Source organism: Palaemon carinicauda, chromosome 42 (assembly GCF_036898095.1).
Source record: "Palaemon carinicauda isolate YSFRI2023 chromosome 42, ASM3689809v2, whole genome shotgun sequence".
Lineage (NCBI taxonomy): Eukaryota > Metazoa > Arthropoda > Malacostraca > Decapoda > Palaemonidae > Palaemon > Palaemon carinicauda.
In genome coordinates this window covers 24,791,891-24,809,090 of record NC_090766.1, presented here as the reverse complement: position 1 = coordinate 24,809,090, position 17,200 = coordinate 24,791,891, and the positions used below count along the sequence as shown (strand labels likewise).

At 43.0% G+C, this 17,200-nt stretch overlaps 1 protein-coding gene across 1 annotated transcript in view; it reads left to right on the top strand.

The window, feature by feature from the left end:
- Positions 1-17,200, top strand: part of LOC137633336 (cartilage acidic protein 1-like) — a 77,131-nt gene that overhangs the window by 21,474 nt on the left and 38,457 nt on the right. The window contains exons 7-10 of the mRNA XM_068365584.1: positions 7,323-7,460; positions 7,685-7,833; positions 7,987-8,070; positions 11,432-11,570. Of these exons, the coding sequence (XP_068221685.1) occupies positions 7,323-7,460; positions 7,685-7,833; positions 7,987-8,070; positions 11,432-11,570 (510 nt within the window). The remainder of the gene's footprint in view (positions 1-7,322; positions 7,461-7,684; positions 7,834-7,986; positions 8,071-11,431; positions 11,571-17,200) is intronic.

Genomic DNA, 17,200 nt, shown 5'->3' with positions numbered 1-17,200 from the left:
AAACATCAGTGTTAGGATAATTATGATTTGAAGTTCAGAAAAAAATGTGCCTATACTACATTGGCTAGTAAGACCAACTGGAAAACGTACAGTGGCAGTCGGATAGATGCACTGGCAAAGGGGATTAGTGCAATCACAGAGGGGCATTCCACTCTAATATAACCCTTTGCCAGTGCGCTAATCCAGGAAAATCGACGTATAGGATGACCTTTATCCAGCCATCCATGAATACAGCCTCAGTTGCAGGTACGTACTCAGTCATACTGGCACGAGAAATGATGCAACCACACTGATGTTACCCTTCACCAGCAATTACATATTACCAGGAGGGAATGTTGCCATTTATCCCATTAATAACACATTTTTATCTAATTTCCGTCCCATTTTAAAGAAATGGAAGAATCAGTTAAGTATATTTAAATTGTCAATTATTTCTATTTTACAATGTGAATTATTAATTTTCAATATTTAACTTAGCCGGTGATTATATAGCTGCAACTCTGTTGCTCGACAGACAACTCTACGGAAAAACTCGCCAGCGATCGCTACACAGGTTGCGGGTGTGCCCAACAGCGCCATCTGTCGACCAGATACCCAGTTCTCAATGTAAACAAAGACTCAATTTTCTCTCTGTCGCCGTGTCGGCAAGACGTACTTTACTCGCTGTTGCTAAACTGGAGTTTTTCACATCTAATTGGTGAAGTACTATATTCTAGTTTTGAGCTTTCGCTGTGCAGGGTTTTTCTTCACACAAATCCTTGAACTCTTTTTGATAACGGATTCTTTGTTGATGACTTTTTGATCGTTTTTTGGAATTTCCCTTGACCAATTCAAAATGGCTGACCCTTCACAAGTCCCCAAATTTAGGAAATGCAATGCTAGGGACTGTTCTAGGCGTCTTCCGAAGGCTTCTATCGACCCTCACACTGTTTGTTCCAATTGTCGGGATAAAACCTGTCAATTGGAAGATCGGTGTGAGGAGTGCGTTGGCCTTTCGGAATTCGATTTTATCGAATTTCAAAAGTACACACGTAGGCTAGAGAGAGATAGAGTTAGGAGAAGTTCTTCTCGTTCTATTGATATATCCTCTCCTCATGCCCCACAACCTATTCCTTCCCCTGTAGTGGTTGCTCCTAACCCCCCTCCTGGCACTCAGGAACCATCGATGGCTGATATGATGCGTGCCATCCAGGCTCTGGGTGAGAGAGTTGAGTCCCTTGCTAGTGACCGTAATCAGCTCATGGCGGATGTGAAGGAGCTTAAGTGCAAAAGTGCAGTGGGAAGTGCTAAAGTGCCAAGTGATAGTGTTGTGGACAGTGTTGCGCTTGAGGGTTCGTCTGTTCGTGCCTGTCGTCCTCCTAGTCCGGGACCTCTTGCAAGCTCCCAAGTCCAGGGGAGAAGCAATGTCGTACGACGCATGGGTTCGAGAGGCTTTAATCAGCGAACAGACGTTCCCTCCGTGGTATCGGGCGTATCTACCCAAGATCGCTCCTACGTAACTAAGACGAGAGAGCCCATTTATACCTCGTCTTCTGAAGGTGTTTCTCGCAAGAAACTTTGGACCAAGGTCTCGCGACCGTTAAAACGTAAATCGGTCCCTTCAGCACAAGTCCAACGGCCCGGTTGTAGCCACTGGGTCAGTTCGGACTCGTTGCCGTCATCCGATGACTGCTCACCGCCTAAGAGAGGCAAAGCGGTACCGCTTCAGACAGTAACACCGTCTGTCGCCGCACCTGCTCTCGTAGACCCTAAGTGGTCTCTACTGCAAGACATGCAGTCTAAACTTACGTCTCTGATGCAGGACTTTCGTGCGGAGAAGGTTGCTGCCGTACGAGCTAGTGCAGTACCTAGCCTACAACCCTCCACGCGATCGGTTGTGCGTCCTGTGGACGCTGAGGTAACCTTCTCACGCACACCAGTTGAGAGAGTTCCTCCACCCATGCGTTCCAGTTTGATCTGCCAGCCGCATGTTGACGTTAAGCGACGCACGGAGGTTGCCGTTGACGTTCTGGATGTTCAACAACCGTCAGAGTTGCTTTGTTTTGACGCGGTGCGTCAACCTCCGCAACCCAGTGTGGTTTCCACTGCGCACCCACACCAGTCTAGACAGTCTGGAGTAGACGCTGTGCGTCCCCGCGCTACCATGGTTGTTGCCAGCTCACAGACTGGGCAGCAGTTCCATGACGTTGCGTCCGGCTCAGTCACGCATGCACCAGTGCGACCGGACTCAGCGAACCAGCCGTTACCCACTCCGTTGCCGTTTCCTCATCAGTTGTCGGATGAGGAACTTTCTGATGATGATGTTGCTGCACATATAGATGAACCACAATCAGAATTGGACGAGCCTAAGTCTACTCAATACTCAACCCTCTTTGGACTTTAGAAAAGTTTTGGCCATTTTCAAAAAACTGTTTCCTGACCAGTTTGTTTCTGTGGCTCCTCGTTCTCCGCCTTCAGAGTTTGTTTTAGGCATGCCGTCTACCACTCCTGCCTTTACTAGACTCGTCCTCGCACGCTCGTCCAAGAGAGCTTTGCGGGTGATAGGAGAATGGTTGCAGTCCAAGAAGAGTTTAGGGAAGACAGCCTTTGCTTTTCCCCCTGCTAGACTCTCTTCTAGATCGAGCGTCTGGTATGCCACGGGAGAAGTTCTCGGCTTGGGAGTTCCTGCCTCTGCCCAGGGCGACTTCTCAAGTCTTGTAGACTCTCCCCGCCGCCTTGCCATGAGACGCTCAAAGATATGTTGGTCATCTTCGGACCTGGACCACCTTTTGAAAGGAATCTTTAGGGCCTTCGAAGTTTTTAACTTCTTAGACTGGTGTCTAGGAGCTCTAAGCAGGAAGATCTCTTCGACAGATAAAGAGACTTCCTTGCTCATTATGTCCTGCATGGACAAGGCCGTACGTGATGGGTCTAATGAGCTTGCTGCATCATTTGTGTCCGGAGTCCTAAAAAAGCGAGAAAATCTCTGCTCATTCCTTTCTGCTGGAGTTACACCGTGCCAGAGATCTGAGCTTCTCTTTGCTCCTCTTTCCAAGTGCCTTTTTCCAGAAGTCCTGATTAAGGAAATAGCCGCTTCGTTAGTGCAGAAGGACACTCACGATCTTGTTGCGTCCTCAGCTCGCAAAGCTCCCCCTTTGCCTACCTTGTCAGCTAGACCAAGGATGGACACTCCAGCGTCTCGTTTTATTCCGCCCTTTCGTGGCAGAGCCTCCAGCAGAGGAGGTGCTCGTGCCGAAGGGAAACGAGGGAAGAAGATAGGATCCAAGTCCTATAAGGGCAGAGTCTGACTGCCCGCATCTTCAGACAGCAGTGGGAGCCAGACTCAAGAACTTCTGGCAGACCTGGGAGAAGAGAGGCGCAGATGCACAATCTGTGAAGTTGCTCAGAGAGGGGTACAAGATCCCTTTTGTACGGAAACTCCCTCTAGCAACGTCTCCCATCGATCTCTCTCCCAGGTACAGAGAGGAAGACAAGAGACGAGCCTTGAAACGGGAAGTGTCTCTTTTACTAGAGAAGGGAGCGGTGGTCAAAGTCTCGGACCTTCAATCTCCGGGATTCTACAACCGCCTCTTCTTGGTTTCAAAGAAGACAGGAGGGTGGAGGCCGGTGCTAGACGTCAGTGCTCTGAATGTCTTTGTCACAAAGCAGACGTTCTCCATGGAGACCACAAAGTCAGTCTTAGCAGCGGTCAGAAGGGAAGACTGGATGGTCTCATTAGATCTAAGGGACGCCTACTTCCACGTCCCCATCCACCCGGACTCCCAACCTTTTCTGAGATTCGTCTTCGAAAAGGTGGTCTACCAGTTTCAGGCCCTGTGCTTTGGCCTAAGCACAGCTCCTCTTGTGTTTACGAGGCTGATGAGGAATGTAGCCAAATTCCTCCATTTATCGGACATCCGAGCCTCCCTTTATTTGGACGACTGGCTTCTCAGAGCCTCTTCCAGTCGTCGCTGTCTGAAGGATCTAAAGTGGACTCTAGATCTGACCAAGGAATTGGGTCTCCTTGTCAATATGGAAAAGTCACAACTGGTCCCATCCCAAACTATTGTGTATTTAGGGATGGAGATTCACAGTCTAGCTTTTCGGGCTTTTCCGTCGGCCCCCAGAATAAGCCAAGCCCAGTTATGCATCCAGAACATGCTGAAGAAGGAACACTGCTCAGTCAGGCAGTGGATGAGTCTGGTAGGGACGCTATCATCCCTGGAACTTTTTGTGTCATTAGGAAGACTACACCTCCGTCCTCTTCAATACCATCTAGCTTTTCACTGGAAAAAGGACAAGACGCTAGAAGCGGTCTCGATCCCCATTTCCGAAAAGATGAAGTCTTGTCTGACTTGGTGGAAGAACAGTATCAACCTCAGAGAGGGTCTTCCCCTGGCTGTTCAGACTCCCAACCACGTTCTCTTCTCGGACGCATCGGACGTAGGCTGGGGCGCGACATTAGACGGTCGGGAATGTTCAGGACTGTGGAACTCGAGTCAAAGGATCATGCATATCAACTGCAAGGAGCTGCTGGCAGTACATCTGGCCTTGAAAAGCTTCAGGTCTCTCCTTCGAGGCAAAGTGGTGGAAGTGAACTCGGACAACACCACTGCCTTGGCGTACATCTCCAAGCAAGGAGGGACCCACTCACTGACGTTGTACGAGATCGCAAGGGACCTGCTCATCTGGTCAAAAGGTCAAGACATAACACTAGTAACGAGGTTCATCCAAGGCAACTTGAATGTCATGGCAGATTGTCTCAGTCGGAAAGGGCAAGTAATTCCAACAGAATGGACCCTCCACAAGGATGTATGCAAGAGACTTTGGGCCACTTGGGGCCAGCCAACCATAGATCTCTTTGCAACCTCGATGACCAAGAGGCTCCCAATATATTGCTCACCAGTCCCAGACCCAGCAGCAATACATATAGATGCCTTTCTCCTAGATTGGTCACATCTAGATCTATACACATTCCCACCGTTCAAGATTGTCAACAAGGTACTGCAGAAGTTCGCCTCTCACCAAGGGACAAGGTTGACGCTAGTTGCTCCCCTCTGGCCCGCAAGAGAATGGTTCACCGAGGTACTTCGATGGCTAGTAGACGTTCCCAGAAGTCTTCCTCTAAGGGTGGACCTTCTACGTCAGCCACACGTAAAGAAGGTACACCAAAGCCTCCACGCTCTTCGTCTGACTGCCTTCAGACTATCGAAAGACTCTCGAGAGCTAGAGGCTTTTCGAAGGAGGCAGCCAGTGCGATTGCTAGAGCAAGGAGAGCATCCACCCTTAGAGTCTACCAATCGAAGTGGGAAGTCTTCCGAAACTGGTGCAAGTCAGTCTCTGTATCCTCGACCAGTACCTCTGTAGCTCAAATAGCTGATTTTCTCTTATACCTGAGAAAAGGACGATCCCTTTCAGCTCCCACTATCAAGGGCTACAGAAGCATGTTGGCATCGGTCTTCCGGCATAGAGGCTTAGATCTTTCCAACAATAAAGATCTTCAGGACCTCCTTAAGTCTTTTGAGACCACGAAGGAGCGTCGTTTGGTTACACCTGGTTGGAATTTAGACGTGGTACTAAGATTCCTCATGTCAGACAGGTTTGAGCCGCTACAATCAGCCTCCCTGAAAGATCTCACTTTAAAGACACTTTTCCTGGTATGCTTAGCCACAGCTAAAAGAGTCAGTGAGATTCATGCCTTCAGCAAGAACATCGGATTTTCGTCAGAAAAAGCTACATGTTCACTACAACTTGGTTTTCTAGCCAAAAATGAGCTGCCTTCTCGACCTTGGCCGAAATCGTTCGATATTCCCAGCTTATCGAATATGGTAGGCAATGAACTAGAAAGAGTCTTATGCCCTGTGAGAGCTCTTAAGTTCTATTTAAAGCGAACTAAACCTTTACGAGGCCAATCTGAAGCTTTATGGTGTTCAGTTAAGAAACCATCTTTGCCTATGTCAAAGAATGCTTTATCCTACTTTATCAGACTGTTAATACGAGAAGCTCATTCACATCTGAGTGAGGAAGACCAAGCATTGCTTAAGGTAAGGACACACGAAGTTAGAGCTGTCGCAACTTCCGTGGCCTTTAAGCAAAATAGATCTCTGCGAAGTATAATGGACGCAACCTATTGGAGAAGCAAGTCAGTGTTTGCGTCTTTTTATCTAAAGGATGTCCAGTCTCTTTACGAGGACTGCTACACACTGGGACCATTCGTAGCAGCGAGTGCAGTAGTGGGTGAGGGCTCAACCACTACAATTCCCTAATTCCATACCCTTTTAATCTTTCTCTTGAAATGTTTTTATTGTTGTTTTTTTTGGGTTGTCCGGAAGGCTAAGAAGCCTTTCGCATCCTGGTTGATTTGGCGGGTGGTCAAAGTCATTTCTTGAGAGCGCCTAGATTAGGGGTTTGATGAGGTCCTGTTGTATGGGTTGCAACCCTTGATACTTCAGATCCTAGGGGTCGATCAGCATCCTAAGAGGATCGCGAGGCTCCGTAAGGAAGACGTACTTAAAAGGCAGAGTAATTGTTCAAGTCGACTTCCTTACCAGGTACCTATTTATTTTGTTTTTGTTATTTTGATAACTTCTAAAATGAAATAAAAAACTCTTAGCTCATAAAAGTGTAAACATATATTACTGGTCTCTACCCACCATCCTGGGTGTGAATCAGCTATATAATCACCGGCTAAGTTAAATATTGAAAAATGTTATTTTGATTATAAAATAAATTTTTGAATATACTTACCCGGTGATTATAAATTAAATGACCCTCCCTTCCTCCCCAATAGAGACGCAGTGGGACGAGGAGAAAATTGAGTCTTTGTTTACATTGAGAACTGGGTATCTGGTCGACAGATGGCGCTGTTGGGCACACCCGCAACCTGTGTAGCGATCGCTGGCGAGTTTTTCCGTAGAGTTGTCTGTCGAGCAACAGAGTTGCAGCTATATAATCACCGGGTAAGTATATTCAAAAATTTATTTTATAATCAAAATAACACTTTTCATTCATTTCTGATTTTATAGGCTATAAATTGTTTTGTAATCATCATTACAAAACCTTAAAAAAAAAAGTGTATATGTGTATTTATGGAAGTGTGGAACACATCGAGTGAATATCATTTCTTATGGGAAAAGTTGTTTTGGGGTAGGAGTAATTAAGGTTGCGAGCTCGCTCCCACAAGAATTAAAATCATGACCTGTGGCACTACTATACTGCTGCATAGGCATACTGGATACTTAAGAATGTCAGACAAACTTATACAAGGTGTACTCTACTTCAGATTTTAAGGGCCATTAAATAATGTACAAACATCTTCAAAGTGTGAAACTTTCTGTCCAAAGGTGGTCGAGGAGTTACAGTAGGACCAATACTCAGCAAGGATGGACGAAGTGATATATTTTGTGATAATGAACATGGACCCAACTTTTTGTTCAAGAATAATGGTAATGGAAAGTACACAGATGTAGCAGCTGAATGTGGTAAGTTGGAATTTTATAATCCATTCCAGACATTATGACTATTAAGGCTATACATGGTACTAAAGATATTTGAATTAAAAACAAAACTTATACGATAAGATTGATAATACAGTAGTAATAATATCTGTATACAGTATTTATACAAACCCTCATTACCATTTTGTTGTTGTGATTTGCACTGTAACAATGGAACACATACTAAATATTGGATTATTCTTATTTAGGAGTTTCTGATGCATATCAGCATGGGAGAGGTGTGATGCTCAGTGATTTTGATGGTGACGGGAAATTAGATATAGTGTATGGCAACTGGAATGGATCCCATAGAGTATTTCTACAAACAGAAGATGATGAGGGTCGGCCCAGGTTTAGAGTAAGTTAAGATTATATGGAATTTTTATTTGAATCAAATATTCACTAGGAATTTCATCTTATGACCGGTACAAGTAATTACAAATATCCTAGAAGTTTGAGAATACCATATTTTATTTTTCTCTGTTCACAAAAGTCCCTCTATTCCTTACAGAATATTGCCACGGATGAATTTGCTGAGGCATCCCCGATAAGAACTGTCATAGCAGCTGACTTCAATAATGATGGAAATCTTGAGGTTTGATTTTTAATGGTTAAAATGCTATACTCCTTGTATGACTATAACTACTACTTTTAGTAAATGAACTGTTACAAATGGTAGTTTTGTATGGTAGCAAAGCAATATGTTAGCTGAGTAATTAATTGGAATAGGTGTAGCACTGCAAGACGATTATACAGTCAGATGTCATTTATTTAGAGTAATGAAATTAGAATTGGCAATTTAATGGATTGGCTGATGTAATAAAATATCTAATATTTAAAAACTAATTTAATTAATCTTTGCAGACCTATTACTGTACTTATAAATATGCTGCATTTGTTTATGAGATAACAGAAGAGCAACAGTAGTATTGAGCACTTGTCTTTAGAAGTAAAAAATAAAACTTACTTTTTATGAAGTCTAAACCATTAGTTATTTTATAAGTTATGAGTTTGTATGGAAAGAATTGTGGTTTTGAAAAAATAAATTTTTTTATAAATCCATTCTAGTGAGGGCAACCATTGTTATACAAACAATTAATATCTTTTAAATGGTTTGTATAATTTCCTACCCAAAATCTTAAGCTAATAACTCTGAGAGTTATCCGAATATGGGCTTTTTTCTTTCACCCCTGAAGCCTACACCATCATATCACACTTCAATCGTCTTGCTTGGCTCAAGATTTTTCTGTGTAAAATACAGTACTGAATATACTTTAACTTGCTTCTCATGCATTACAAGAAATATAGTTTACATTTGTATAGTGGAAGCTATGAGGATACAATACACTACAGCTATGGTCACTTATTTACTTAGGCTAATTATTCCCTCAAGATATGAAGAATTTGGAGATAATTTGTATTTTTCCTGACTATACAAATCTCAGTCTTTTTCATAGGAGAGATAACAGCAAAGCTGGAAAACATAGCAGTTACAATTTTATATTAAGATTTAAACAGTTTGGTCGGTAGTTAAGGATTGGAAGTGGGGAAAGTCCCGCCCCACTGCTTGCTGACTGAGAAGTCACTTTGATTGCAGCTGGGACTTTCTAGGGGTTTGGTGATGACAGGAAAGTACAGTATGAGTAAAAGACTCATGTTTATGTACAGTAGTTAGGAAAATACAAATTATCTCCAAATTAGTCATTTGTTCCAGTAAAAATACAAACCCTCAACCTTCATCCTTTACATAGGAGATTCATCCTTAGTTGGGAGGAAATTCCTGTTCCAACTAACTGGAAACTTATCCCCAGGATTTCTAAACTCAGACCTTGTAGGTAGTGAGAGGTCAGGTTCCTTACACCTTATGCACCAGTGGTGCCACAATACCAGCGGGTCCACGTCCCATGCAATAAAAGACACTTTAGCAGAAAGTCTATTGTAATGCTGAATCATATGTATATTAACGGGCATGCTTTGTTCCAACTAAGTAACATTTGTATCCTAATAGGTTTTCTTTGTTCACACCATATGATCAGTGGGTTGATTCCCATGGGTAATGGGCAGTAAATGTTGTCTGACATTTCCATATGCCAGCCTGTAGTACTTGCTCCTCAGAAAGAGTCTCCTTATCTTCGAGGGTTGTACCTATCTCACTGACATCATGAGTTCTACCCTGAGTGTTTCCTGGGGAGGAAAGTGAGGGTGGAGGAAGGATGCAGTCAATGACCTTCCTTAGCCAAGAAGAGATTATATTTTTGGTCACCTTCACTCTTCCTGTGCTGACAAAAACGTGTTGCAGGTGTGGTTAGATTGAGTGCATACTTTTGAGATAATACCTCAGCACCCTCACAGGACACAAAAGTAACTGATCAGGATCATTGGTTACCTCTCTAAGGCTCATGATGTGAAATGATAAAAACCTGAAATCAGGAACTAATGGATTCTTGGCCTTGGCAATAAACTCAGGAATGAAGAAGAACGAGACCTGTCTTCATCCCTGGGTATGAAAGACTTTACAGGAGAGACCATGCAGGTCATTAACCCACATAGCTAGGACGATCAAGAAAACCATTTTAAGGGGGAGGTTCCTAACCGAGGCAAGCCTCAATGGCTCGTAAGGTGCTCCCTTTAAAGAACGTAGTGCCCTGACAACCTTCCAGGGTGGTGGTCTCACCTCTAATAGAGGACAGGTTTGTTCAACATTCTGTATGAGCATGGAAAGCTCTACTGAAGAAGAAACATCACCTCTTTCAGCCTAAAGACCTAGCTTAAGGCTGAGCAATAGCGTTTCACCGGTGATACTGAGTCGAGTTTTTCCCCTCGGAGATGAAATAAAAATTTGGCTATTAATGGGATGGAGGCTCTGAGAGGAGAAATGCCCCTTCCAGGACAACAACGACAGAGGATAGCCCACTTGGCTTGATACACACAGGGTTGAAGACTTATAGAGGTATACAGACATTTCTTGTGCAACTTTGCATGAATAGGCATTTCTCTGAGAAGAGATGCTAGATAATCTTCACGTGTGGACGCCAAAGTGATTCCATTGTGCTGTGGAAGATCTGAGCCTGTGATTTGGCACAACAGGTCAGGAAGAGAATGCAATTCCTTCTACTTCTACGTTAGAGAATCGGTAGAAGTAGAAGGTCTGGGTGCCATTCTACTTTGGGTCATTTTGGGGCCACTAGAGTCATGTTAAGATTGGGAGTGGTTTGCACTCGAGTCAGAGTGCTCTTTAATAAGCAGAACGGCGGAATACCATAGGTGTTGAGGGTTTTGGAACTTGTCCTCTTATCGCGGGCTTGTCCGACACCCCCCGGACACTTCCGCATATCCGCAGGCATCCCCATGGAAAACACAAAGTCGCTAACACACTGGAAGTACAAAAAGAAAAGAAATTAAGATTGCCAATATTTTGGCCAATGGTAACATCTGTTCTCACCTATCAAAGTGACTGCTCATTGAGTAAGCAATGGAGTGAGGCTTTCCCCACTCCCAGTTGTTAAGTACCGACCAATTGTTTACACCTGGTCAAAAAATTTTAACTCCCGTGTTTTCCAGCTTCAGTATTATCTCTCGTATGTAAAGGATGAAGGTTTGTATTTGTAATGGAATAAACAGTTTTAAAGGACTTCATAGATTAAAAAAAATTCTGCTTTCTCCTTTCTCAGTAATACCTTTTACAGTAACATATTGTACATTCATAAATAAGAGAAAAGATTAGAATGAATTAAAATAAATACATAAATAAATTTCCAGACTTGACAGAATGCCATATTTCCTTTGGTGGTGTATATTTTTGCAATATACAGTGTTATACAGTACATTATGTAATAATTTTTTGCTTGTGTTTAATATTGGAAAAATTAATCTAGCAGTTTGCTGAAGATCAAATATTTACTAAATACTAATTGAGTATATAAGAACTGACGGCTTTAAGTAGTATTTTTTTTCAGATTTTAATGAACAACATAGCCTACCGAGGTCCTGCTCCGAATAGACTATTTCAAGTGGTTCATGGTATAAATGGTCAAGACCCATCTATAAAAGAAATAAACATAGGTGATGCTTTAGAACCATATGGGCGTGGCACAGGTGGGTGATGCTAATTTCTGCACCAGATTAGATTTTACGATTTGACTGAAGCTGGTGTGAAATTAGGTCCTAGAAAATATGTTAGTGTCTGATATGCATATTGTTTTGCTTGAAAATCATTTTTTCAATATTAATCTTACCCGATGATCATGTAGCTGTCAACTCCGTTGCCCGACAGAAATCTAAGGTCGGGATACGCCAGCGATCGCTATACAGGTGGGGGTGTACACAACAGCGCCATCTGTGAGCAGGTACTCAAGTACTTCTTGTCAACAAGAACTCAATTTTTCCTCTGTCGTGCCACCGGCAAGACCTATTTGGATACGCTGTTGATTCTGGAGTTGTTTCTCACGATTTGGTGATGTATTCGCTCTAGATTTTAGCCTTCGCTATTCAGGAAGCTTTATCATTAGCTTAGCAAGCTTTTGGAATTAATTTGGATTAATTGTTAACGAACTTTGCTAGATTTTGGAATCCCCCCTTGACTATTTCTACAATTCAAGATGTCTGACCAGTCTCAAGTCCCTAAGTACAGGCAGTGTAGTGTTAGGGCTTGTACTAGGCGTCTTCCGAAGGCCTCCATAGATCCTCACACCGTTTGTTCCAATTGTAGGGGTAAATCCTGTCAATTGGAAGATCGATGTGAGGAATGCATTGGGCTTTCGGAATTCGATTTTAACGAATTCCTTAAAAATGCACGTACAGTAGGGTCCCGAATTACACGTGTTCTAATTACGCGATTCCTCAATTACGCGATCGATGGTTTTTAAAAATTAATTTTCCTGTATTTGCGAGGAGCATTCTAAATCCGCGAGTCAAGCACCGCGAAGCGTAGGAAATCTATTGTTTTCTTAATTGTATTGGGGGGGGGGTGATGGTTCCCCGATGTCTGAGAAGGGGGGGGGAGAATGTGAGAGAAAGATTTCTGTTCAAACATTTTAAGACTAGTTTTGGATGAAAAATGTTAAGGTTTGCCCATCTGTTGTGTGAACTTGTCGCTAGGCCTAGCCTAACTGTCCAACACCTATATGTATAATATTCCATATTTGTACTAATTAATTTTTATACTTATGTTGTGATTATGGTGAAAAATCCTTATTCATTAAACTTTAAATTAAAAACCATCAAAATAAAGACTATTTTATATCATGCTACTGCCAAACATGTCACCACAACCAAACCCATTACTTTGTTTAGTACGTTCCATCGCTGATCATAACGAACTCGCTAACCAATTTTAACATCTGTCTATAGGTTAACTTTTCCGGCAAAAGATATCTTACCAGGTACTATGTAATAATAATGTTATAATTAATGTTTTATTTATCCTTAGAAAATCAAAATATATGAAATATGAGCAATTTTATTTCGTGTTGTTTTTTTTTCCCTAAAAAAACGCCTTCTTAAAAGGAAAACGTTTTTTTTTACGTTTCATCGTCGATCATAAACGCATTTACTCCTGAAAGTGATATTGAAGAGCTTTTACTAAAGATGTTATTATAAATAAAGATTATAAATTGGTGGTAAAATATCTATAATTAAAGTGTAGCAGCATCAAGAAATGTTGGGGTTCGCCCTTTACATAAGAATGTACTGTACATTGGATTAGACAGAACGTAGAAAAAATCAATTAGGGAAAAATCGGTATTCGATATCCTCTTCATCAGCATCGTCATTCGTCAATCGGGCTTTTTATTTTTGTTATTCTCAGTCGCTAACTAGTTATCGCACTGCCAAGATCTGCACACATTCCGATAATTCACATTTGAAGGTTTTCTGGGAGAGGATGGATAGAGAAAATACCGAACTATATAAAATGTTTTTTTTTAACCTGTTAAGCGTCACCCACGTGATAAACCGTTCACCACGATCTACTCGGTACCGCCTTCAACTGTATATTCCGTTCATGACTTTAATTGCCTTTTACAAGCCGTCAGTCTCGTGATGTTACTTTACTCGTATAGTAAGTATAGGATCACCACTTGGCAACACTCTCAGCATATGGGGACTGTGAATAGAAACTTATATGATGTCTGGCAACTATTTTTCTGAAGGTAGCTTGATGTTACAAAACTGTGGTTTGAACTGGTTTCCTATCAGTGCGCTCGGGCGTTCATGCATAAGTGGTTATTTGTTGTTCCTTTTGTAATGAAAGGTCTAAAGAGGAAGGTTATTTCTTTAGATGAAATAAATGATATTCTTGTTGTGGATTTTGATAATGATAACCTGTTTGATAATGAGAGCACTAGTTCTGAATCCTCCAGTGATGAGTATATTGAAGAAACAAAGTTTTCTTTCGATGTCGAAAGCGAAAATGACTTCTCATTACCGAATGACCGGACAACGAAATTTCACAAAACTATAAAGGGAAAGGAAACGCAGAGAGAGAGAGAGAGAGAGAGAGAGAGAGAGAGAGAGAGAGAGAGAGAGAGAGAGAGAGAGAGAATAAAGTGGATAAATAATGTACAAATGTATGACGAACATATTTGAAAACTATACAGGAAACGATATGGAGAGAGAGAGAGAGAGAGAGAGAGAGAGAGAGAGAGAGAGAGAGAGAGAGAGAGAGAGAGAGAGAGAGAGAGAGAGAGAGAGAGAGAGAGAGAGACCTATTCCTTTCCTTTTGTTGCTTATCCAGGCGTAAGATTTACGATTGAAGATAAAAAGAACCCATTAGAATATTCAGTATTATGTAGCCATTTGAAATTAAATAATAGTAGTATTAATTGTTTTTTTACTCAACCATTTAATTAATATCTCTACTTTTAACTATAATTACGAATTATAAGTATAAAGAAATTATATTAACTTTGAAAAATTATCATTAGTGAAATGACCGCTCAGGGCAAAAAAAGCGTGATTATCGTACAGCAGCCTAGTGCACACTTGCGCCTAGTGGCCGTGTTTACGTGTGGGAGTGTCATCATGGATATACAGTACTATACTGTAATTTTTAACTATTGCTAGATACGTACTGTATCAAACCTTGAAAACCCTTTTTTGTTTTTTGTATCTATAGGAAATAATCCTACATCATTCGGAAAATACTGAAAACAGTAAGCTATGCATAGTACAGTAGTAAATACTACAGTCATAGAAAATTATCAAAACTTTAACAACTTTTTATTGTTTTATTTATCCATAAAAGAAATTTTGTACAGTATTTTATAAAAAAAAATCTATAAGAAGGATTTCTTACAGTATTGTTAAGATAAAAGCTACAGTATATATATATATATATATATATATATATATATATATATATATATATATATATATATTTTATATATATATATATGTTTTATATATATATAATATATACATACATACATACACACATACATACACACACACAGTGTATATACAGTATATATATAGCTAGAAATCTAGAAATGGAGTGAAAAAAAAATTGACGGGTAGGTTGCTGTTTGCCGCCATGATGTGTTTCGAAATATACGAATTTCCAATTACACGAGGCCTTTCATCGACCAAATTCTCGCATAATTCGGGACCCTACTGTAGGCTAGAGAAGGATAGAATCAGGAGGAGTTCTTCTCGCTCTGTGGATTTTTCCTCTCCCCATGCCCCTCAACCTTTTCCTTCCCCTGTAGTGGTGACTCCCGACCCTGCTACTAGTGCTCAGCCATCCATGGCGGATATGATGCGTGCCATTCAGGCTCTCGGTGACAGAGTGGAGTCATTGGCTAATGACCGTAATCAGCTTTTGGCAGATGTCAAAGAGCTGAAAGGGAAAGGTGCAGTGGGAAGTGTTAGTGCTAGTGAAGTGAAAAGTGTCAGTGTCAGTGTTGCGCATGAGGGTACATCTGTTCGTGCCAGTCGTCCTCCTAGTCCGGGACCTCTTGCAAGCTCCCAAGCCCAGGGGAGAAGCAATGTCGAAGGACCAAAGGGTTCGGCAGGCCTTGATCAGCGTACGGATGTACCCTCAGTGGTTGCGGACGTTTCTCTTGGAGATCGTCCCATCCACATACAGACGAATGAGCCCTATCATCCCTCGTCTGTGGAAGAAGTTTCCAGGAGGAAACGATGGACCAAGGTCTCACGACCTCTTTAGCGTAAGGTCCCTTCCGAGCGAGTCCAACGGCCCAGGTGTAGCCACTGGGTCAGTTCGGACTCGCCGCAGTCTTCCGAAGACTGCACACCTCCCAAGAGAGGTAGAGTGGTTCCACAACAGGCTACTGCTCCGTCTGTTGCTGCTCCAACCACGGTAGACCCTAAGTGGTCCATGCTGCAGACTATGCAGTCTCAGCTTGCTGCGTTCATGCAAGAGTATCATGCTGAGAAGGTTGACACTGCCCCCGTTAGCCTACTACCTGCCGCGGTTGTGCGCTCAGCAGATACTGCGGCTGCCTGCTCCCACACTCCACCTGTGAGAGCTCCACCACCGATGCGCAGTCCTCCCTGCCAGACGCATGTTCTTGCTGCACCATCCGTTGACATGCGTGAGCTACCGCATCAGCAGTGGGAAGGTGCTGTAGAGCTGCCGGGTTCTGACTCTTTGCGGCATGCTCTGCAACCCATGCGGCATGCTCCGCATCCCATACGGCATGCTCCGCAACCCACGGCAGTCCCTCCCACGCACCAGCACTCTGCCTTTGTTGTTGCCAGCTCGCAGACTGACCAGCAGCGGCATGATGTTGGATCCGCAGCAGCTACGCATGCACCCGTGCTGCCGGATTCAGCCGTTCAGCTTTCTGCTCTGCCTTTGCCTCTTCCTACTCAGCTTTCGGATGATGGAGTTTCGGATGACGAAGATGCACATGTGGATGAACCGCACTCAGACGTAGAAGAGCCCAAGTCTACACCTCCCTCCTTAGACTTTCGTAAAGTCCTTGCCTTGTTCAGGGATTTGTATCCAGAACAGTTTGTGTCTGCAACCCCTCGCTCTCCTCCCTCCGAGTTTGCTCTGGGCATGCAGTCTGCTGCTCCTGCCTTCACCAAGCTTGTCCTCGCACGCTCTTCCAAGAGAGCTTTGAGGGTTATGGGAGAGTGGTTGCAGACCAAGAAGCAACTGGGAAAGACTGCTTTCATCTTTCCCCCTACCAAGCTTGCTTCCAAGTCTAGCGTCTGGTATGCCACGGGAGAGCAACCCGGCTTGGGGGTTCCTGCCTCTACCCAGGGCGACTTTTCAAGTCTGGTTGACTCTCCCCGCAGGCTGGCTATGAGACGATCGAAGATTTGTTGGTCCTTTTCTGACATGGATCATCTGTTGAAGGGGGTCTTTCGTGCTTTTGAGATCTTCAATTTCCTCGATTGGTGTTTGGGAGCGTTAAGCAGAAAGACTTCCCCTTCGGATAAGGACTCTGCCATGCTGATCATGTCTTGCATGGACAAAGCCATTCGGGATGGGTCTGGTGAACTTGCGGCTTCTTATACGTCAGGAGTGCTTAAGAAGAGAGAACATCTTTGCTCCTTCTTGTCGTCTGGTATCACTCCGTGCCAGAAGTCGGAGTTGTTGTTTGCTCCTCTCTCCAAATGTCTGTTTCCGGAGGAGCTGATCAAGGGGATGGCTGCCTCTCTGGTCCAGAAGGATACCCATGATCTGATGGCTTCTTCTGCACGTAAGACTAAAGCTTTACCTTCCGTGCCTAGACCTTTCCGTCCTGCAGCAG